We start from the raw sequence: 23,514 nt of genomic DNA, 5'->3' as shown, positions 1-23,514 counted from the left end.
ATTTTACGCAAAACATCCTTCAGACTTTCCCTATTAATTTCATCATCTTTTGAATTATGAACATATTTACATCATAAGGGTTTTTTCGTTGTAAGGCTTTCTTTTTTAGTTGATTTTCAGCTAGCAAGACTTATCGTAGATGGCATAATAAGTCACACCCGGACAAGGTCGGGTTATACTGCTAGTATATATATATATATATATATATATATATCATTTATATATATTGTACACACACACACATGTGCGTGTATATATTACTCACAATGTCCTCTCGTATCTACCATCACACCTCACTTACCATAGACCCCTGAGCCACTCATCTCTCTTATCATCATTCACTATATACACATCTTATATACACATCTACCCACATCTTTTCCCTTCTATCTCCACCCCATGTGCGACACTGGATCTTGAGATGCTCCTACATACCCCTACCACTTCTGTTTTCTTTCCAGCTATTCTCACCCATCCTTATATCATGTGGGTTAGCCTTGTATCTCCATTAGAAGATACCTAGGTTTGATCTTCCATCACATTCAAGCCTCTCAAAACTTGGCTTAGGACCATTGTCCCTCCCCTTCTCGAATACTAACCCTCCTCATTGAAGAGGTCTTTTATCTTTTCCTTTTCATCCCCCAAAGAGAACAGTGTTAGGAAGAGTATCCAACCGTAGAAACTATGCAAAAGCTTGGGATTTGACACTTGCACCTTGCTGGATCCTGTCAAACCATTCAACCCATGCCAACATGGAAAATTGATGTTAAACGATGATGATGATATTGGTATACATCAACAGTTTACTACCTTGTTCTACACTCTTAATTAAGCAGAAGAGCAATGTTGCTTGTTATTTCTATTTCTAGTTATAGCAAATCGCTTCAAACTACAACTCCGTGAATGTAGCATGTCTGATTGTGTTGTGAACGAATATTCAATGTTAACTCAGTCTATCTCCAATTCTAGCCAGCCATAATAAAGTTAACGATGGTAGATTTAATTTCACACCACCTATTTTAGTATTATTTACAAAGTAAAGACGAACACTGACAGAGGAACATGTGTTAAAATCTTTCAAAATTTACTCAAAGTGTGATAATAATAGAATGATGCTGAATCTGTGATTTGTAAAGTACTACAGAACACACTTCATTCATATAAAGAACATAATACACAGACACACGTTATTGACATAATATGAAAACACACACACTCACACACACACTTTCTTTACAAAGGTGCTTGCTTGATGATATTATCTAACAGCATTGTAAATATTAGGAACAAATGTTAAAAGATGAGACACTCTTTCCAGGTTATTTTCTTTGTTGGAAATAAAATGACAATGAAAGCAGCTTTGTTCATAAAGTATAAAGGATAAAGTTGTCTATAGACATCCAGCCACTTGTATATTTATTTAATGTAAGGCTCAATTAACAAGACTGCACTAGCCACAATTATTAATTCATGTGGTTGTTTATGTCTCTCTCCTAATTAAGTAGGAAAAAAATAGATTTAATCAGAAATTAAAACCATGTAGTTGTTTAACCACAAGTCAGCCCTGATGAGGCAGACTTTCAAATCAAAAGTATTCCAGTCATGACTGCCTTGTCGTTTTTTTCCCAAACAGTATAACCCACGCCAGCATGGAAGGTGGATGTTAAATGATGATGATATATCTGGTTATATCTTATTTAATGTTGTAGAGTATGATTTTCAACAAGATACAGCTACTATTTCTAGTAAATTGAGCAATCACAAAGGGACTTGTTTATTGGCTTAAAACCAGCCTGTTACCACACATTAACTAACACACAATCAGTAACTTCCACTCACCAGTTCAACCTATACAGTGCAGTTGGTTTTTTTTTTTTTTATGCATGACTCTCCTTCCTCATGCCATTTGTTTTAACTATCTTCCAGCTAATATGTGACTGGTATAACTGGTTCAAGGATATACTAGACAATGGCTATGGCATTTGAATTTTATTTTCAAACATATTTTGATCGATATGCATAGCATGTACTCGAAACAGAAAATTAAGGGAAAAACAACAGATGGTGTAAAATCTGCAAATGAGGTTAAGTTTTGATGAAATGACAAAAGCGAATAGATTACGTTATCACAGAAGGTTGTTATAAAATACAGAATAAATAAGAAAGAGAGTTACTTCAGAATTATTAAATTATCTGGCAGACTTTTCACAACAAAAAATAATACAAAAATGTAAAAATTATCAGATTACCAGAGATTTGTTTCTTTCTGTATTATGGTACTTAAAACTATTTCTCTTTGTCCAGGAGAGGATTTCAATGCAACATACTATAATGAAACATTTGTCAATTTTTGAGAAATTGTTCTCAATGCTGAACTGTTATCTTTCATATTATCTTCTTACTATTTGTCAGACTAAGTCAACAAAAGACTACAGCTGTTTTATTTGTTCAGCCACAAATCAATTCTGATCCATGAAATGTATGATTAAAAGCATTGCAGCCTTGACAATTCAGTCTTCTATCTCAAGTAGTGTAAAAAGGACTACATAATCTATATATATATATAAAATTGAGAATGTATGTCTGTGTGTCTGTGTGAATCCCTAAAACTCCAGAACTACACAACCAATTTCATTCAAATTATACACATGCCTTACTTAGGATTCCGGTTGTGTTTTAGTCAAAAAAAAATTTTAACTTCTTGCATACTTCCAACCCACAGCAACACCATATCTCCTCCACTATTTAAGTATTACGTGTCAAAAGTGAAACAAAAACACTCATGTCATTTGAACCGGAATCTCAAAAACATTGTCACCTTACATCTCATTCTCATTTAAGTACCACGACAGGCAAATAAAAATTACTTGTCTGTGATAAATCTATTTTTAAAAACAGCTTAGGTATGATCTGTGGAGATCTGGCTGCTATTTCTAACAGACTGAACAACTGCATAGAGCCTCTCTCACTAAAGTAGTGGAGTCTCTATGATTAACATCCACAAAAGTGCAGACAAAAAAATGTCAATTTGTTGGCACCACCATGACTCAGCTATGAAGATCATATATTATGCAAATATATAAAGAAAAAATGCCAAACTTTAAAAGGGGCATAAGATAGTTAAATGGCTCAGGCCTCAATTTGATATTCACAAATTTTAAAACTTTATAATGGACTTGTATACTAATATGAAGAATAAGGTTTTCTTTTTTGTTTTTGTTCACTACTTACTCCGTCAAGTAAATATCAAACTTTAGTTGTATATTGGTTGACTTTCAAATCGCAGCTATGAGAAGAGATTTGTTCAAATTTATATGAACACAAGCAAATAGACAATAGATGGAAAATTAACTGAAATATATTTTAAGTTTGAAAAGACAAAAATGTCTTCAAATTTGAAAATCAACCTACAAGTTTATATTTAAATTATATTATCATTTTTAAAAAATTTTTATCTTAACATTAGATTTGGTTGATTTTTTTAATGATTTCTTTAAAATGTTTTTTTTTTTACAAGAAAAAGCATGAAAAAAACTTCTCTTGTAAGTGTGGTTTGAAATAGATAATGGAAACCCTCTAGGCAGGGAGGAAGGCTTGAGTTTCTAACAAGAAACTTACATCTAAAACTAATCCTGTAGGAAAATAGATAAATAATATATTAATACAAGAGATTTGCTGAACACCTGTAAGTTATCAAGATGATTATCTGGTAACTAATTTAACAATCATTGAAAAATTTATAACTTTAGAAAAGCTTTGCAAGAAGGAAAACCATCTAGTAATATTATCAATTGCAGTAAATAAAATATTGATAACAACAGCTTCTAATTTAGGCACAGAGCCAAAAATCTTGAGGTGGGGGAGTAATTGGTACCATCATCCCTAGTAGTTGACTGGTACTTTATATCATTGACCCCCAAAAGGATTAAAGACAAAACTGACCTTGCCAGTATTTGAACCTGGAACAAAGTGCCAGAAGAAATACTGCAAAGCGTTTTTACCCAATACTCTGCCAGCTCACTGCCTTAATGATAATTGTTTCTGACTTAGTCAAAAAGCCAGCAATTTGGGGGAAGGAAGTTGGTATAATCAACCTCAGAACTACAATTATGCTTTATTTTATCAACACCTAAAGGATGAAAGATAATGTTGACTTTTATGCAATTTGAATTCAAAACATAAGGGCTAGAAGAATAACCACAAAACATCTTGGTACTTATTTTATTGACCTTGAAAGGATGAACAGTAAAGTCAATCCCAGTGGAATTTGAATGGAAAAGGCTAGTCAATAAACTGAATGCAAATCTTAACTTTTTTTTCTCAACCCTGAAGTAAAAAAAAAAAATCAAGAAATTTCAAAATATACAAAAAGATAAAAACCATTCCATGAAATATACAATTTAAGGCTCAAGAGAGAGGAGACAAGAGTGAAAACCAATAACAGTTCAAAGGCTCTGGATTAAAATCAGAAACAGAAAGTTCTAATTTTAGCTGCACAAGAACAAAGCATAGACATCAGAAAAAAACAAAAAAAACAAAAACTTTCAGAACAAAAATAATGAAAGAAGAGACTAAAAGAAATAATTTATTATACCATTTATGGTTGCCTGGTCTTTGCACATATATCCATAGGCATGATCAAGTGATTATGTTCATTGAGTTATATACACAACACCTAACTGTAACAACTATGAAATGGTTAAAGCATGTACCAAACACAGTACAAAACAATGATTAGAGACAAATCTCCCAGACTGACAAGGCCAACAATCCGAGATCAAAACTTGTAAAAACTGTCAGAATACAAGGATTTTCTTGAAATGGATAAGGACTCAATGATAATTTGAGCATTAGTCATGATATGTTGGCTGGTCTCTTTCTCTCTGTCATGACAGAGGAATGTGGAAGTAGAAAGCAATGGCTGTGGTGACAGAGGTGACAGAAGAGAAAGTATCATAAAAAGAGGAAGATGAAAATAGATAAACAAGTGGCAGATTGATAAGCGCGGGTGGGAGGGGTGTTAGAAAATAGCCAGCAGTCAGCCACTAGTAGAGAGTAGAGAGTGAAATACAGGAATGGATAGAAAAAATGGCAAAAGAGGAAGAGAGCAAAAGTAAGAAGATAAAGATCTACAAGGAGAATTAGAATAATAAAATAGAGGGAGTCTTTTGTGAACTGAATAGGTTAGGAAATGAAGGGGAGAAGTGCATGCAAGTTTCCATTAAGAGGGCAAAAGAGAGATACATCTACAGACAAGAAAAGATGTAATGAAATCTACAAGTGAGTCATCTAGAATAGTGAAGGGGAGAGAGAGAGAGTAAGTGAATTAGAAAGTGAAATAACTTTCCAAACAAGGCACAGGAGTGGCTGTGTGGTAAGTAGCTTGCTTACCAACCACATGGTTCCGGGTTCAGTCCCACTGCGTGGCACCTTGGGCAAGTGTCTTCTGCTATAGCCTTGGGCCAACCAAAGCCTTGTGAGTGGATTTGGTAGACGGAAACTGAAAGAAGCCCGTCGTATATATGTATATATATATATGTATGTGTGTGTGTATGTTTGTTCCTCCAACATCGCTTGACAACCAACGGTGGTGTGTTTACGTTCCTGTAACTTAGCGGTTCGGCAAAATAGACCGATAAAATAAGTACTAGGCTTCCAAAAAATAAGTCCTGGGGTCGATTTGCTCGACTAAAGGCGGTGCTTCAGCATGGCCGCAGTCAAATGACTGAAAAGAGTAAAAGAGTAAGTAACTGGAAGTCAAACAAAGTCAGAGAAAGAATGCAGCTTTAAACTGCAGAGAGAAGGCTAAGATTTTCACAAGAAGTCAATGCTCAAAGTGACTTGGAATAAAGAAGTAATACAAAACACAAAAAATGCAACAAACAGAAACAAAGCTCAAGAAGGAAGAATGAGAAAAATTAAGGAAAACAAAAATGTAACACAATAGTAAAATGGAGCTAGTTGTGAAGCAAAAAGATGAAAAACTACTGAAAGGAAGCAGAAAAAAACATGATCATTTTTGACAAGAATAAAGGCCCCCTTCAGTCATGAATGACCATGAGATTGCACCTAGAAAGTTCCTCTTCAAGGCACAAGTCCTGTGCCAGTCATCAGACCAAGCATCCCTGCAAGTTTCATTCAAATCCATCCAGTAGTTCTTGAGATATCTTGTCCATGGACAAACAAACAAACACGACTGTAAGCAATACCTCTGCCTTCGCTCAGGCAGAGGTAATAATAATAATAATCCTTTCTACTATAGGCACAAGGCCTGGATTTTGTGGAGAGGGGGAGAGGCGATTATACTGACCCCAGTACTCAACCGGTACTTAATTCATTGACTCCAAAAAGATGAAAAGCAAAGTCGACCTTGGCAGAATTTGAACTCACAACGTAGTAGTAGACGAAATATCGCTAAGCATTTCGCTCAGCATGCTAATGATTCTGCCAGCTTGCCATCTTAATAATAATAATAATAATAATAATAATTGTTTTAAATTTTGGCAAAAGGCTAGCAAGTTTAAGGAGAGGAAGTTAGTCTATTGTACTGATCCCAGTTCTTGACTGGTACTTTATTTTATCAATCCCAACATTATGAAAACAAAGTTGACTTTGGCAAGATTTGAACTGAGAATATTAAGAGCAAAAAGAAATGCTGTAAAGCATTTTTATCTGTGTGCTAATAATGGTTCTACCAGCCCACCATTTTTAATAATAATTTCTAATTTTGAAGGGAAGGGGTTAGCTGATACTATCAAATCTAGTACCTGATAGGTACTTTATTTTATTGTCTCTTAATGAGTTGAAAGGTAAAATTGACCTTGACATGATTTAACCCTTGAACATAAAACAGACAGATATGGCCAGTTTAACCGCTAAAAGGTTAAACTCAGAATATAAAGAGTTCCAAGTTCAAATCCCACTGAGGTCAACCTTGCCTTTCATTTTTTTTTTTTTTTGAGGTTTATAAAATAAAGGACCAGTTTAGGAACTAGGATTGATATAGTCACCAAAAATTTCAAACCTTGTGCTTATTTTAGGAAAAACTATGATTAATAATAATTTCTTTTTATTATATATATATTTCTATCCACATATTATAATTTTGACCTAAATGTTGAAATAAAATATGACAGTTAAGAAATGTATCTATATCCCATTTGTAAATGGTACAGCTGGAATAATATACAACCATTTCTATAAGAACATTGGCATATTATTTATGCGTGTAGAGATAGACATGTTACAGAAAATAGTAAAATAAGGATCTGTAAATACTCTTATGGCATTCTCACATTTTTTTATTTTGTTAACCATATATACTTTTATGTTTTCTGGATGTACCTAGAAGAAAAGGAACTTTTGAAGATAAGAACAGATTTCTCAAATCACTACAAGATTTAGTCAACACAGAACTTAAGCCTTTTGCTGCCATATTTCTGTTGAAATACACTATGTTTATTTTAATATTGAAAATTATGAAGAATTTAGATAGATTACTTTGTCAGTGTTCAACTGGTATTTGGAACATATACCAGCTAGAAATTTTGGTAGGTTTTAATTTACATCTTTTTAAAATAAGAAGTTTCTATCAGAGAACCAGGGGCAGTTTTTGGTGGGTTTGTAATCTGTAAAACAATATTTCGACAGGGTCTTGATTTCTGGAAATTAACTTGTCATTTCTTGAAACAAAGCCTTAAGGGATCAAATTACATAATTAGTTAAGAGGAAATTGCTAAGAAGAATAATTAACAATAAGTGGGCTTAAAAAGGTAAATTAAGTATTTAGTTTCTTTACTTGTAATTTAAAATTGAGAATAATGTAGAAGAAGCTTTCACAAAATCTAGCACAGCTTAAGAGGAGGTGAATAGGACAACAGTGCTTTGAATAATAAAACACAAAGACTGTTGATGATAAAAGAAAAATAAGAAAGGGTTAAATATACCTGAGAGAGTTTATATCCATTAAATCTTGCCATGAATAAGCATAGCACCTCTTGTCTGGAAATGATAATCCATGAAATTTGGATTGGTAATATTAGATAACTCACTTAAACAGAATTTTGAGAACTTGAAAAGCATTAGAAATAGGAAATTATCTAAAATATGGAGTGTAAGAGAGATTGTGTAATTATTTGAAATGAATAAAACTTACTAATTTCTTCAAAGAAGTTATACTTTTCCCCCAGTGAACATAAACTACACTGAAGACTGAAACTATAAGGGAAATTCAAGGGAAATATGAGAATTTAATGAAAATTTATTTATGGTTTGATGGTTAGCAGTATTAGATATCTTTATGTCCTAACCAGATGAGTTCTACTTCTGGTTATTATGAGCCAGTGAAAACACATATGCATAGAAATTTGAGTATATGATTAATCTAACAAGCCACATGTGTATGATAGTAGTCATGCAGTGATAGACATAAGGGATAAGAAATATCAAATTTTATTTATAATGGAAATAAGAATCATGTTGTATGGTGAATGTGTATTCAAAGAAGAGGTGGAAAAAAAAAACAGAGGAAGTACATGGTAACTAGTAACTCAACAAAGATACAGAAAAAGAAACCTCGCTGATGCATGAGAGTATTCATGTGAGAGTTAGAGCAAAGAAGATATGAGAGAAAGTAGTAAGATAAGGTCTAAGTACACAAAGCTACACAGAGGAAATGCATGGTAGGGTAGATCCATCAAACCCATGCTGCATTGCAGATCTGTTCAACCTATGCGATTGTTGAAAAACTGATAGCAAAACAATAACAAAGAAGAAAGCAGCATTGTTTACAATGCAAATCCTGCAACAATTTTAAAACAACTAAATAGAATGAATCTCTATTACCATTAAATGAATTAGTTGAATGCATCATTATATCAGTCTACTATTATACGACTGCACAAAAAAGAAATTCATTCAAAGCTGAAGCAATCTAGTATTACAAATTGAAAATTTAAGTTTTCTTTCTCTAATTGAAATGCATTAAAAGCTAAAAGAAAGATTTTTAGTAATTTATCACAAAGACTTAGAGCATTAATTGAATAGGAATCAAAATTCTTCTGTTTCAATAAAATTCTTCACAAGAGAAAATCCCAAAACTTTACCAATGAATTTCTAAGTTACATTCTATTGCTATACCAACAAACATTAATAAACAAGCTTCTGTTTATCTTATCAATCATTCATAGTGTATCCAACAGATGTTATCTTACATGAGGAAAACATTGCCAATATTTGCAAAAGCTTGATTTTTCACCAACGAGCAAATACTTTCAAAACAGATCCAAACAATAAGATAAAATAACACCTATTATATAATAAATCAAACACAAAGAGATTTTCATTGTCAGTTAAAAAGCAAACTTTAAGATATTTTTAGATAGAGCATATATATATATATATATATATATATAGCTGCAGTTTCTTTAATGTAGCAATGGACAAATTAGCAAAGTTAGAGTTTCAGCTGTAAGATATTATTGAAGCTAATTCTTTAACGCTAATAGAGCATTTGCTTACTTCTGCTACACTAACATTCCAGACGTTCCATAGACAAATGGCATAAGACAGCAAATAGTTCTCTCAATAGAAGAAATACTGAATGTATGTATACCTTAAACAAGTCAGTTTAGTAGTAATATGTGTAAACTTAATTAACAACCGCTGTGATAATTGCCTTCAGTTGAGAATAGTAAAGTAAATAACAAAAATGTTTTTCCTTTCTTTAGTGCTATTTGGATATGAGCCATTGTAAATTACAGCTGTCAACAGTTTTACTGCTAAGTGATTAGTACCAGTAAAATATTGTGAAATATACTTCTTATTTTTGTATTTTTAAATCAACAAAATAAAAGGGTCAGATAAACACATACAAAAACAAATAGGCATAGCAGTACTAAAATGAAAATTATTCTAAAATAGGCATGATTGTGTAAGAAGCTTGCTTTGCAATCCTGTGGCTTTGAGTTCAGTCTCATTGCATGGCACTTTGGGCAAGTGTCTCAAGGCCAACCAATGCCTTATGAGTGAATCTGGTAGCTAAAAACTGTGTAGAATGCTGTCATATGTGTGAGTGTGTATGTTATGGGTGTGTGGTAAGAAGCTTACTTCCCAATCACATGGTTCCATGTATGTGTGTGTGTGTGTTTGTCCCCATAACTTAGCAGTTTAGCAAAAGAGACTGATAGAATAAGTACTAGGCTTACAAAGAATAAGTCCTCAGGTTGATTTCTTTGACTACAACCCTTTAAGGCAGTGCTCCAGCATGGCCACAGTCAAATGACTGAAACAAGTAAAATAATAAAAGAGAACATATACATATATATATATATATCATCATTTAACATCCGTCATCCATGGGTTGGACGGTTTGATCAGAGCTGGAAAGCTGTGTCAGACTCTAGTCATCATCATCATCATCATCATTGTTTAACGTCCACCTTCTATGCTAGCATGGGTTGGACGATTTGACTGAGGACTGGTGAAACCAGATGGCTATACCAGGCTCCAATCTGATTTGGCAGAGTTTCTACAGCCGAATGCCCTTCCTAACGCCAACCGCTCCGAGAGTGTAGTGGGTGCTTTTACGTGCCACCGGCACGAAGGCCAGTCAGGCGGTACTGGCAATGGCCACGCTCAAAATGGTGTATTTTACATGCCACCTGCACAGGAGCCAGTCCAGCGGCACTGACAACGATCTCGCTCGAATGTCTTTACACGTACCACCGGCACAAGTGCCAGGAAGGCGACGCTGGGCACAGGTGCCATCACGATTTCGCTTTCGCTTGCCCCAACAGGTCTTCGCAAGCCGAGTTTCGTGTCCAATGAAGGAGACGACGTCGGCATGGGTGCCAGTCGTTGAATTTAGTTCGGTTTCGATTTCACTTGCCTCAACAGGTCTTCGCAAATGGAGTTTAGTAGTCATATACGCATCTTCAATGAGAGACTTCATCGTATATATATATATATATATATATATATATATATATACACGATGAAGTCTCTCATTGAAGATGTGTGTGTTCAGCTTTTGCTGAACAATCTGCACAAATGATTTGTCTATAGTGATCAAGTGTATGTGCTATACATTAGCTCACTCCCTCTATCAAATCGATGCTACTTCAACAGGTGCATAGTGTACCACATGTCAGATGTCAAAGTGATTGCAGAGCAACATGAGATGAAATGTTTTGCTCAAGAACACACCACCCGGTCTAGGAACTGAGACCATAATCTTGCGATCATGAGCACAACACCCTAACCACTAGGTCATATATGAATATATATGTGTGTGTGTCTTTTTATACCCCATTCCCCCTTCACACCAAGTGTTGGTTTGTTTACATCTCCTTGTTTAAGTAAATTAGAGGTTCAACAAAAGAGACATAAAGTACCAGACTTATAAAAAATAAATAAATATTAGGAGCAATTTGTTTAACTAAACCATTCAAGTTGGTACCCCAACATAGTTGCAGTTTGATGACAAACTATAAAAGGATAAGTTATCTGGTCTATCTGGTGCCGTTTGTTACCATATCTCAGTTGAAATACAGTGCCTTCATTGTCAATAAATTTTGAAAATAAAGAAGAATTTAGTAAACTAGCTTTGCATTATTATCCTGGTGGTAAGTTAATAATGCAGCAATGAGCTAGCAGAATCATTAACATGCTGGACAAAATACTTTGCAGCATTTTTTCTAGTTCTTTATGTTCTGAGTTCAAACACCACTAAGATTAACTTTGCCTTTCATTGTTTTGGGGGTTGATAAAATATGCACCTGCTGTGCACTGGGGTCGATGTAATCAATGAGTCCCCGCCCTGCAAAAGTTCAGGTCTTGTACCTAGAGTAGAAAGGACTATTCACCTGATATTTGGAACATAAATTAACATGAAATTTTGATAGAAAATTTAATTAGGACCACTTTAACCCTTTAGCATTCAAACTGGTTTTAGTTAACCAAAATATTTCACTTGTCTTAAGTTGAAACTGGCCAGTTTCTCACACTAACCCCATAATGTCATTCTAAAACTAAACATTCTTATCATTGAAATTTCTAAACTACAAGATAATGCATAATTAATTCAAAAACAATGAAAATAAATATGTATTACATTTGACAGAGTAATCTGAATGCTAAAGGGTTAAATCAGGAAGTTTCTATCACAGAACCAAGGGCAGTCTTAGGCAGATTAGTATTAAAAGGGTTAATCTTAGAATCTGACAATCTTAGCATTAAGATAGAGTGCCATTAGAAAAAAAAAGAAGAGATAACAAACAGTTGTATTAAAGTAAAGAAGATAACATCATAACCAATGGAGACCTTCTTGACACAGATAAGATATATAAATTAGTGCTTGGTTTCTCAAATAGCTGACTAATTTGGTACACATAATAGAAAACCAGACAAGATGCACACAATATCTCATAGGTTTTAATTCAAATCTTACAGAAGTCATCTTACTTGTTCATTTTCAGAAACAGGAATGGAAAAGAAAAAAGCATCAATAGAAGATGGTTAAGCATTAGTTATTCCAGAATAGAATCAAGTGACTTTTCATAATTAGAGATATCCACAAAGGACGATCAGCCTTATCGACTTCCGGGATGAGGAAATGACACTTGTGACATTCAGGTCTATTCCAAGGGTACTAATGAAGTGAGTTAAATAACTTGTTCAAGAATTAGACCAAGGTTATAGTATTAGCTTGCTATGCTATAGTGATCACTACAGTAATACATACCCTGCAAATAAAATAGTCTTATACCTACAGAATAAAACAATTAAACTATATTCCTAAAACTGGAAGAATGTGGGGTTTTTTTATACTTCTTTTATTTTTCAAAATTAAAATAAACAAAATTCTTTTTTAATCTAAAATATACTCTCCTTCATTTTCTACAATGCTCTTTCATCTATCTAGTAGACTTGCAAGGCTCCTCTTCCAAAATTCACTTGTTTGTGACGAAAAATACTCCTCCCGTACTGTTCTGACCTTGTCTACAGAATTCATATTTTTTCTGTCCAAATGATTTTGAAGACTGTGGAATAAATGATAATCAGATGGGGCAATGTCTGGCGAATATTGTGGGTGGGGCATCGTTTCCCACTGAAACTGCTCCAGCCTTTGGAATGTCATCCTCGCTGTATGTGGCCAAGCATTATCCTAATGGAAGAACACTTTTTGTCTTGAAACCAAAGACAGCCATTTTTCTTCTAGTGCTGACTTAAGCCACTCCAGCTGCTCGCAGTAGATCTCCTTTGTTATCGTTTGGTTTGGGTTTAAAAGTTCAAAGTGGATTAACCTTTCATATCCCACCAAACAGATAGCAACACCCTATGTGGGTGAAGACCTTCTTTAGCCTGGGGTGCCAGTGTTTCGCCTTTCCCTACCCACTGTCTTCAGTGCTAGACATTTTTATGGAGAACCCATTTCTCATCACCACTCACTATTTAGTCCATGATAGCAAAGAACACACTTTCACTCTGCACGCAATTAGACTTGAAAAGTTTGTGAGGAACCCATTAACCCAATTTGCTGACTTTTCTAACGACACACAGGTGTCAATGAATGGTTGACCAAACCCAAGCTTCTCTTCCAGTTCTTCAACAGTTATGATGGGATTTTGTTCCATTAGGGTTTGCAGGATGTCCTCATCAAGCTCTACAGATCTTCCAGGATGAGGCTCATTTTCTAGGCTGTAGTTTCCAGCTCAGAAATTCTGGAACTGACACTGGCTTACACTTATTATCCGCTCCCTATATATTGCATTAATATTCCTTGCACTTTCTGTTGCGTTGTTGCCTTTACTGAAATAATAAAGCCAAATATGCTCTTTTGTCACTTCCATTATAGCTTTGAAAAAATAACTGTTAAAATCGAACTGCACTCTTCAAAACTTGTACTAAGTATGAGGACAAGGTAAATTACTACCTGCTTTTATAGCAAGTTGATGCAGGTAGTTTATCCTGTTGCCTCTGACTTTTAGTTCATGTAATTGAAAAAAACCGCATTATTTACGGGATGACCCAATAATTAGGGAAGTGTGTTTGAGCTGGAAGTACTAGAGTGAAATTTAAACAATATTTAATATGAGCTGGAGAGATAAAAAGAATGAGAGTAAATCATGCTCATTGTTGCTCAGTCCCCAGTCAGCCCTGAATGAACAGATCTATAATCAAATGCATTCCAGCTATGACCAACCTGTATTTTTGTAGGTTTGCTTATCTCAGACTACACTGTCCAATGTGTTCTAATCTATTTTAAAACAGTAAGGTGTAACTGTTGTTAACATTGCCGAGTGACTTTAGGTTTGTTACACTGAGGTAGCTAAAGGAATGCTTATAAAGGTCTCGCAAACTTACTGTTTAATATGATCTATTTAAAAAACAAATCTCTGAAACGTACTACAAATACTTGGATACAGACCTAAAATGATAAACAGCTGAGTTGATATAAATATAACTAAAGGCCAAAATGTCTAAGTCTCTAAACTAGTTTAGAGAACTCTATAATCAAATCACCTCAATTTACCGACTGCAGGACATTATTACCAAAGCAAACTACAATAAATGATTGTCTTGCTTTTTGAGAATCAAAAAAGCAAAATAAAAAGAAAAAAAACATTCTGAGCAATGTAGAGAGGATTTTTACTGATTTTATTAAGAATAGATTAGATAATTTGAAGTTGAGTTCAAAAATTGTATCTAAGAGTTTATGAAATAAAATAAAAATGTTACTTATACACCAAGGGAAAGAAACATTTTCAGAAATGCAAAATACTATATTTATAGTGCATGAGTAGCCCAATAGATAGTGTTAATTTTAAATAACTTTTCAAGATATTGACTTAATATAAGAATACTTCAGCAATGCTAAAATACATTAGAAACAATATATATATATATATATATATATATATATATATATATATATATATATATATATATATATATATATGGCTGTATGGTAAGAAGCTTGTTTCCCAACCACAAGGTTCCAGGTTCAGTCCCACTCCTACTATAGCCACAGGCTGACCAAAGCCTTGTGAGTAGATTTGGTAGATGGAAACTGAAAGAAACTCATTGTGTGTGTGTGTGTGTATATATATATATTACATCTGTGTGTGTGTGTGTGTGTGTGTGTGTGTGTGTGTCTTTGTTTGTCCCGTCACTACCGCTTGACAACTGGCATTGGTGTGCTTATGTCCCCATAATTTAGCGGTTCAGCAAAAGAGACTGATAGAATAAGTACCAGACTTTTTGTTTGACTAAAACCCCTTCATGGCTGCAGTCAAATGACTGAAACAAGTAAAAAACAAAAAGAGAGAAAAATGTATCATTATCATCATTTAGCATCTGTTGTCCATGCTGGCATGGTTTCTATGGCTGGATGCCCTTCCTAATGTCAACCACTCTGAGAGTGTAATGGGTGCTTTTACATGCCAACAGCACAGGTGCCATTTACGTGACACTGGTATCTGCCATAACTGTGATTTTACTTGGGTCTTCTCAAGCATGACAATGCCAAAGGTCTCAGTTATTGCCTCTGTGAGGCCCATCACTCGAAAGGAGCTTTTCATGTTCCACTGACATCAACCACTTTGCCTCTGTTAGGCTCAATGCTCAAGAGGTGCTTTTTATGTGCCACCAGCACAGGTACCAATATATAATATGAGCTTGAGGAGCTAGGTTTGTTTGATGAATCTATGAAACATTAAGTTGCATGAAACCAAATCAAACTGTTACTAAATAATGCGTGTAACTCCTACCAAGTGTGTTAAGTGCTACTTACTTTCATTTGTCTGGATGCCCTTCTTAAAACACACACACATAAGAAAGTGAGTAATCAACACCACACACATACATATATACTAGGTTTATTTAAAAAGTATTTTAAACTGCATGGTAAGTTATTTTACAAAGGGTACACTAAGAACTAGTAATACCTTGTGAGGATTCTGTAATATCAAAAAATTTTAATCATTAGATCTAAAAAGCAACACTTTTTTTGTACCCATATACTAAAATACAGAACTTTCAAAATAGGTACAGTAGTATGACCATCAACATCATCATTTTTACATGGTACCAAGTGCTTTTTACATGGCACCAGTGCTTTTTACATGACACCAGCACCAGTGCTTTTTACATGGCACCAGCATCCAGACCAAAATATTCCCATTATTAAATAACTTGCCTCTAAAAAGTTACAACTAAACAGACATAAGAAATCAAGATCTAATATGAATAAGAAACTCATTTGAATCAAATTTTGTTTTTATATGTAACTCCTTGTAGCAGATTGTGAAGTGTTAAAACAGAAAAAAAAATTTTGGGACATCATGAAGCAGCTGGTGTAGAAAAGATGTCAAAGATAATGGCTATCTGAAATATTAATGAGATTATAATTCTTCAGACTACTGACCTTGTGATAAAATGTTTCACCTTTAACCTTTTAGTACTCAGGTTATTCTGTAAAATGTAATGCTTATTTATTGTCATTCTTTTGAATTTATCATGCATTATCTCATTTCTTTGAGATTTTGATGATGTGATTATTTTTAGAATGAAATTGTTGGATAGGTGGGAAAGGCTGGATCTGACCAGTTTTAACAAAAAAGAAAAGAAACAGATAGAATATTTGGGCTTGACATGGCCAGTTTAAATGCTAAATGGTTAAAGTTGAAGATAATAGTTTGAAAAATTATAATCTTAACAGAAGTTCGTCTTTAGAAATTTGGAGAAAAATAAGTTTTTAGAGGATCAGCTGCTATTTAGAGAATTCTTGGAGAAATTTATCTTGTACTACAGAATATTTGGGAGATTATCTTAAAGATCATGATTTAGATTGCATGAACCTAATATATTCTACATACCAAAATATTTCCAGGAAATTAAATTGAAAGTATTGTTAGTTAACTTAAATCTGAATCAAAATTATTGTTAATTAACCCAAGACTGAAAAGTCAATGCCTGATTGCATTTGAAAATGAGAAAAAGAGATACAATGAGAAAAAAAAAAACATATATGTAAAGCATCTTCTAAGGATGAGTGTTTTGCTGTAGTTCTATAGGCTGAAGGAAATAAGAACTATGTTTTCCCCTTCAAAAGGATAACTGGTTTGTTACAAGTAACATGTCTAGATAATTAAATATGTATTCTCAGTAACTAAGTTAGCTAAGGAAATGTAGAATAAAATACTATATCAAGAAACACAACAAAATGCCTGTAGCAGATTTAAATACATGGTGTATGAACAAACAGCCCGACTATTTCACTTCTCCAGTGTAAATATAAAGAGTACATATATGAAAGAGGATAAAAATGTGAGACTATTTCACACTTCTATGCTTGTTCATACATATTTTCATATATCTCAAGTAACCATTCAGCTTGACTAGAGAAAATTGAAATACCATCCTTGTCAGTATTTTTAATGTCCACTTTTCCATGCTTGCATTTGTCAGATAGAATTTGTTGAGGCTGATTTTCTACAGTCAAATGCTCTTCTTTGTTGCCAACCCTCACTTGTTTCCAAGCAAAGTAAAATTTTGCATGTTCAGACATACATTCATGGAAGATTGGAAATAAAGGACACCTAGTCAAGACAAGGCGACACAAACACACACATGTATGTATATACATATATATATATATATATATATATATATATATATATATATCTGACTTCTTTAAGTTTCTGTCCACCAAAATCATTCACATGGTTTTGGTCAGTCCAGAGCTATAGTAAAAGACATTTACCCAAGTTCCACACAGTGGGATTGAAATTGTGTGGTTAGAAAGCAAAGTTCTTTACAATACAGCCATGCACAATTAAAACAGTACATAAATTTAGTCTTCTACCAGAGATATCTATGGGAAATACTAACCATTTTATGAACTGAGAGCATCACCACTAAACAACAATTTTATTTCAGACTACTCTGATGGAAAATATTGAAATTCTCTAGAATGGCCCTTAGACTATTAGACTCCTCACTATTAACATGTTTTGGAATCCAAATATACAGATGTTAAATAAAAAAATTTCAAAGTTTATTCTTGAAATAAGTTTATAACTGTAGCATCACTTGTCAAAAGATACATAACATGGTCAGTTATATGGAAAACTAGTAAAAATGCAGGGGATCCTTTTAACTTTCAGTAATTGGAGGGCCTAAATCTAAAGAAAAAAAAAACTGGAACAAATGCTCAGACAATCTGAAAATACACAAATATCCTTATAAGTGACACATACACACAGAAATACACACACACACATATGTATGTATGTATGTATGTATGTGCGTATGTATATATGTCCAAACATAAATTGAATTTCGACACAGAATAGAATTGGTAATGATGTAATAAACACAACTAATCATATAACAAAAGTTAAATATGAAATACTTTCATGGTAACTTATTGAAAATCATGGAAATAAGCATGTTTCTGATCTCTTGAGGGAAGAAAATTGAGAGCCAGAAAGATCAGATGATCAAGAAGAGTTCAACAATATGAATGAATATATGAAGAGATCAAGTGAAAATAAGAGCAGTGTGATGAACTAAAATGTAAATGTAACAAAATAGAATTGGCTGTGGGTGTTAGCCACAAATTTGCAAGGCAATTAATCACACATGGAAAAAATATGCGCCAGTCTCCCTTAAGTTAAAATGATTGTTGCTCGAAAGGGCATTTCACCCTTAAATCATCAGTTCTAGAAACATTTAGACCCATACAAATATATAGCTGAATAAAAGAAAAAGTTTAAAATAAGAGAGTGGTGGGTATGTAAAGAAGGGAAAACGACAAAATATTTCAATTATATTCATAATAGTATGGAAACGTGGAAATGATATGAACAAAGATAGTGTAAAAGAAGAGAAAAATCCAAACAAAATTACATATTTTTAAAATATGCAACAAGCTGGGAGGATGACACCCAATTTTATGTTATCAGTTAATGAGCAATTTTTTTTTTACTTAGGAGGTAAAATGTAAAATAATTTTTAAAATTCCAAAATATTAAAATCATCCCTTTCTTTCTAAACTGAATCTAGGCCTCCACCCTCGACACTATCAAAAAGAAAAGATACACTAAGACAATATTACTAGAGAATAAGACAACAGAAACATGCCAAAATGATGACAGTAATTTTGAACTTAAATGCTTCTACATTGATTTCAAATCAAACATTAAATGTTGGGTGGAACTCTTTACACGAAAGGGGTGCTACTTGTTAGCAAGAACGGAACGACAGTATATTCACTGTATAACAACACATTTTGAAAACTTAGTCGTAAATTCTAATTTAAAAGAATATTACTGAATTCTGAAGACAGATAGTAAAACATAAGGTTCGAGTATATTTATAATGTGTTAAATGAACAAAATACTGACTTATTTTGTTAATTTTGATTTCTTTTGTCACTGTATTTTGAGCGAAATGACCATGACCAGAAAGGATCGACATAGCTCAGAGACAAGAATAATAATGAATCATTTAGGAAAATGAAAACTGTACAAACACTAAGGCCCAGTATATGATACACACACACATACACACCCTGCCAGATTCTTACATATATATATATATATATAGAGAGAGAGAGAGAGAGAGAGAGTAAATCCTATATATATATATATATCCCATTCATATGTACGTGCGTGCATGTGCGTTATATATATAAATATATATATATACACATATATATATATGTATATAACAAAGAGAGGTCGAACACATATAAGAGAATAAACTTTTAATTGTGTCAATGAAAGCCGAAGAACTATCCACAAAATGAAGGCAGGGAGACAGTTCTATCGCGGAACAAGTTCATAATGTTCATTCAAAGCTAGTGGCAATAAACACACAAGTTCAACATCAGCAGAAACAGCACCGGTGATAATGCTTCAGTATGTTCATTACAACATACAGCTTTTAGAATGATGATAACCTGACATTCTATTCAGTTGTCTCGAAAAAAAATAGGTTCCCAAAAGGAAACATATTATCCGTTCCGATAAACAGAACAATCTGTGATGAGGAGAAATCTCTCATATGGTTAGTACTCGTAATAAATATACCTCATTACCATTGATATTAGTGTAGGCTTCGCGATTTCCACAAACTTTTTTCATAGTGATTAAATATAAGACGTTATCAAACTAATGTATACGCTACGATGGTCAGTTTGGAATTAAGGAAAGAGCACCAGCCATCTTAATGTCGCGGATGATATACATACATATATATACATATATATATAGTAAATATATATATATATATATATATATATATATATATAGTAAATGATAAATACGTAAATGATAACAATATTACAAAATGAAAGTGTACAACGTCAACTCACCGATTAAGATAGTAAAACCGAAAGGGAAAATGTGAAATAGTTAAATCAGTTGCAGCGACGACGACAACAACAACAATAACATAAACGCTGCCAACACAGTTGGATTCGACAGCTCTATGCAGCCATATTTGCTCTCCTCAATAGAGAGGTAGGAAGCGTTGATTCCGGTAAAATCGGAAACTGTCGATGTGAGTCTAGTAACCAATAGTAACCAGATTTGCTTAGTTTCATGTAAACAATCCTATTATGAATAACAACAATAACAAAAAATAACAAACACAACTAAAATCAGTTTTCGATTGAAAACTAGAACTCATTTCACCTTTCGATTTATGTTCATCCTGGCAAGAAAATTTTTCCCAAGGACAGCGGTTGGCTTGGATCTCTCTAACGATTAACGTATTTTTAGTCGGTTTCGCTTGATGCCATTGAAATGTCAAGAGCTGCTGGAACTCTAATAACGACTACCAAGACAGACTATGTGGCACCGCACTTTATGCCAGGGTAAATCGAAAGACATTTTACTGTTTTTAATCAATAAGTGATTAAATTAGCAATTGATTTCACTAACAACCTCTTTATCATTATTATCAAGATATATTCTTGACCATTCCTGGTACCACAAATACATCACAAATTATTGTGCTAGTGTCCGTCAAAGACCAGATTTCGGTCTATTATTGTGTTTCAGAAAATCAACAGAGTTAAGTCTATTACTAATCATTATGATGTAGAATGGATTAAGTTTACTTTAGTTAGTCTTCAAAATTGAGGGCTGGGTAAAGGGTGGAACATCGCTAGCAGACGACTGAGTAAAAACTGTTTAAGTAAATGATGAAGATAACTATAACAACAGCGACAATGGTGGTTATTATTCAAATTCAAATTCCGTCTAGGTTGACTTTGCCTTTCATCATTTTGGGGTTGATAAAATAAGTACCAGTTGAGTACTAGGAACAATGTAATCGACTAGCCCCCTCCCCTAAAATTTCAGGCCTTGTGCCTATAGTAGAAAGGACTATTATTATTATTATTATTATTATTATTATTATTATTATTATTATTATTAAGGTGACAAGCTGGCAGAATCCTTAGCCTACCAGGCGAAATGCTTAGCCGTATTTCACCTGTCGCTATCTTCTGAGCTCAAATTCCGTTGAGGTCGACTTTGCCTTTCATCCTTTCAGGGTCAATAGACTAAGTGAAACACTGGGTCAATGTAACCAACTAGCCCCCCCTTCTTGCAAATTTCAGGTCTTGTACCTTTAGTAGAAAGGATTATTATTATTATTATTATCATTTTATGTTTGACTTTTGTTTTGCATTTGTACAAGTTGGATCCAAGTCTCACCCAGAGACCTCAAGAGACAACAAGTTAGAAGTTCATGTAGGTGTTATGCCTAGGGTACCATATATTTGGATTTGTACATAATGTTGTTCTAGAGAATGTTTAAGAAACCATAAGAAAATTATGTGTTTGTTTTAAAATTTGAGATCACGTAGACAGTATTTTACGTAGGATATGGGCAGTTCCCATGAGCACTATCTTTTGAACTTCAGCCATTTTGGGGTTTCCTGGTATCTGAGCTAGGTAGTAATCAGCCCGTTTCGCTGTCATTCCCAGGGCACCTATGACAATAGGTATTGTTTTTGTCTTCAGATTCCACATTTTGCTAATTTCTATTTCAAGATCTTTATATTTGCTCATTATTATTATTATCATAATCATTATTATTATTATTGAGTGAGAGAGCAGTGGATGCGATCAAAGTGACACTGGGATAAAATATACGAAACCCAGCATACCCATCATGACTACCCATCTGATAAGGGTACACCAGGCACATGCATCACAACCATATGTGTGCAACATGGTGATCTCATATCAAGATAAACAGTGCATGACCTTGCAGGTGGGGCCCAGTTAGAATTTTCTTCAGGTCAAGTAGCTCATTCCGCTTAAAAGGTCCCTGAATAAAGGTTGTTTATTATTATTATTATTATTATTATTATTATTATTACTATTAAGGTGGTGAGTTGGCAGAATCGTTAGCATGCCAGGCAAAATACTGAGTGTCATTTCATCCATCTTTACATTCTGAGTTCAAATTCCACCGAGGTTGACTTTACCATTCATACTTCTGGGATCGATAAAATAAGAACCAGCTGAGCACTGGGGTCAATGTAATCGACTAGCCCTCCCCACTCAAATTACAGGCCTTGTGCCTATAGTAGAAAGGATTATTATTGTTGTTGTTATTATTATTATTATTGTTATTATTATTATTATTATTATTATTAATTATTATTATTATTAATAAGGTGGCAAGCTGGCAGAATCGTTAGCATGCCAAACAAAATGCTTAGTCTGAGTTCAGATTCCACCAAGGTTGACATTGGCTTTCATTCTTTCTGGGTCGATAAAAGAAGTACCAGTGAAACACTGGGGTTGATGTATTCAACTTGTCCCCCAAAATTTCAGGCCTTGTGCCTATAGTAGAAAGGATCATCATCATCATCATCATCATCATCACCACCACCACCACCGTCGCCGCCGCCATCATCATTATTATCATGTCTAATTTGACTGCCAATTCTCAAGTCATCCACACAAATGGTTTTTAACCTGAAATATCAGACTGCAAAATATTAGGAAAACCTTTTTGCATTTGGCTACCATCTTTATTAATGAGAAGATGGAAGAGAGTCCATCTTCATATAATTCTTTCTTTGCTATGGAGTTAGACAAGCTTGAAATTTTAAAACCATCTTAATTTTATTCTACTCCCCACCACCACCACACATACTTTGCAGGTGTCACTGGCATCACGGGTGTCCTTAGTGTAGGGGCTGTGAAGATTGAAAAGGGCCAGACAACATTATATGTTATAACTATTCACTCCTTTACTCTTTTACTTGTTTCAATCATTTGACTGCGGCTATGCTGGGGCACCGCCTTTAGATGAGCAAATCGACTCCAGCACTTATTCTTTGTAAGCCTAGTACTTATTCTATCGGTCTCTTTTTGCCGAACTGCTAAGTTACGGGGACGTAAACACACCACCATCGGTTGTCAAGCGATGTTGGGGGGACAAACACACACACACAAACATATACACATACATACATATATA

General features: G+C 33.9%; 2 protein-coding genes across 2 annotated transcripts in view; one reads left to right on the top strand and one right to left on the bottom strand.

Moving 5' to 3' along the window:
• LOC106873095 (protein O-linked-mannose beta-1,2-N-acetylglucosaminyltransferase 1) overlaps positions 1–20,534 on the bottom strand; it is a 154,814-nt gene extending 134,280 nt beyond the window's left edge. The window contains exon 1 of the mRNA XM_052974899.1: positions 20,381–20,534. The gene's annotated coding sequence lies outside the window, so the exon portion shown is untranslated. The remainder of the gene's footprint in view (positions 1–20,380) is intronic.
• Positions 20,535–20,538: 4 nt separating this feature from the next.
• LOC106871642 (protein FAM166C A) overlaps positions 20,539–23,514 on the top strand; it is a 14,564-nt gene continuing 11,588 nt past the window's right edge. Inside the window, exon 1 of the mRNA XM_014918215.2 lies at positions 20,539–20,884. Coding sequence (XP_014773701.1) covers positions 20,814–20,884 — 71 coding nt within the window. The 5' untranslated portion in view covers positions 20,539–20,813. The remainder of the gene's footprint in view (positions 20,885–23,514) is intronic.

The sequence above is a fragment of the Octopus bimaculoides genome, chromosome 19, assembly GCF_001194135.2.
Source record: "Octopus bimaculoides isolate UCB-OBI-ISO-001 chromosome 19, ASM119413v2, whole genome shotgun sequence".
NCBI classification, from domain to species: Eukaryota; Metazoa; Mollusca; class Cephalopoda; order Octopoda; family Octopodidae; genus Octopus; species Octopus bimaculoides.
Note: the sequence above shows the minus strand (reverse complement) of the source record. Positions and strands in the feature narration are given on the sequence as shown.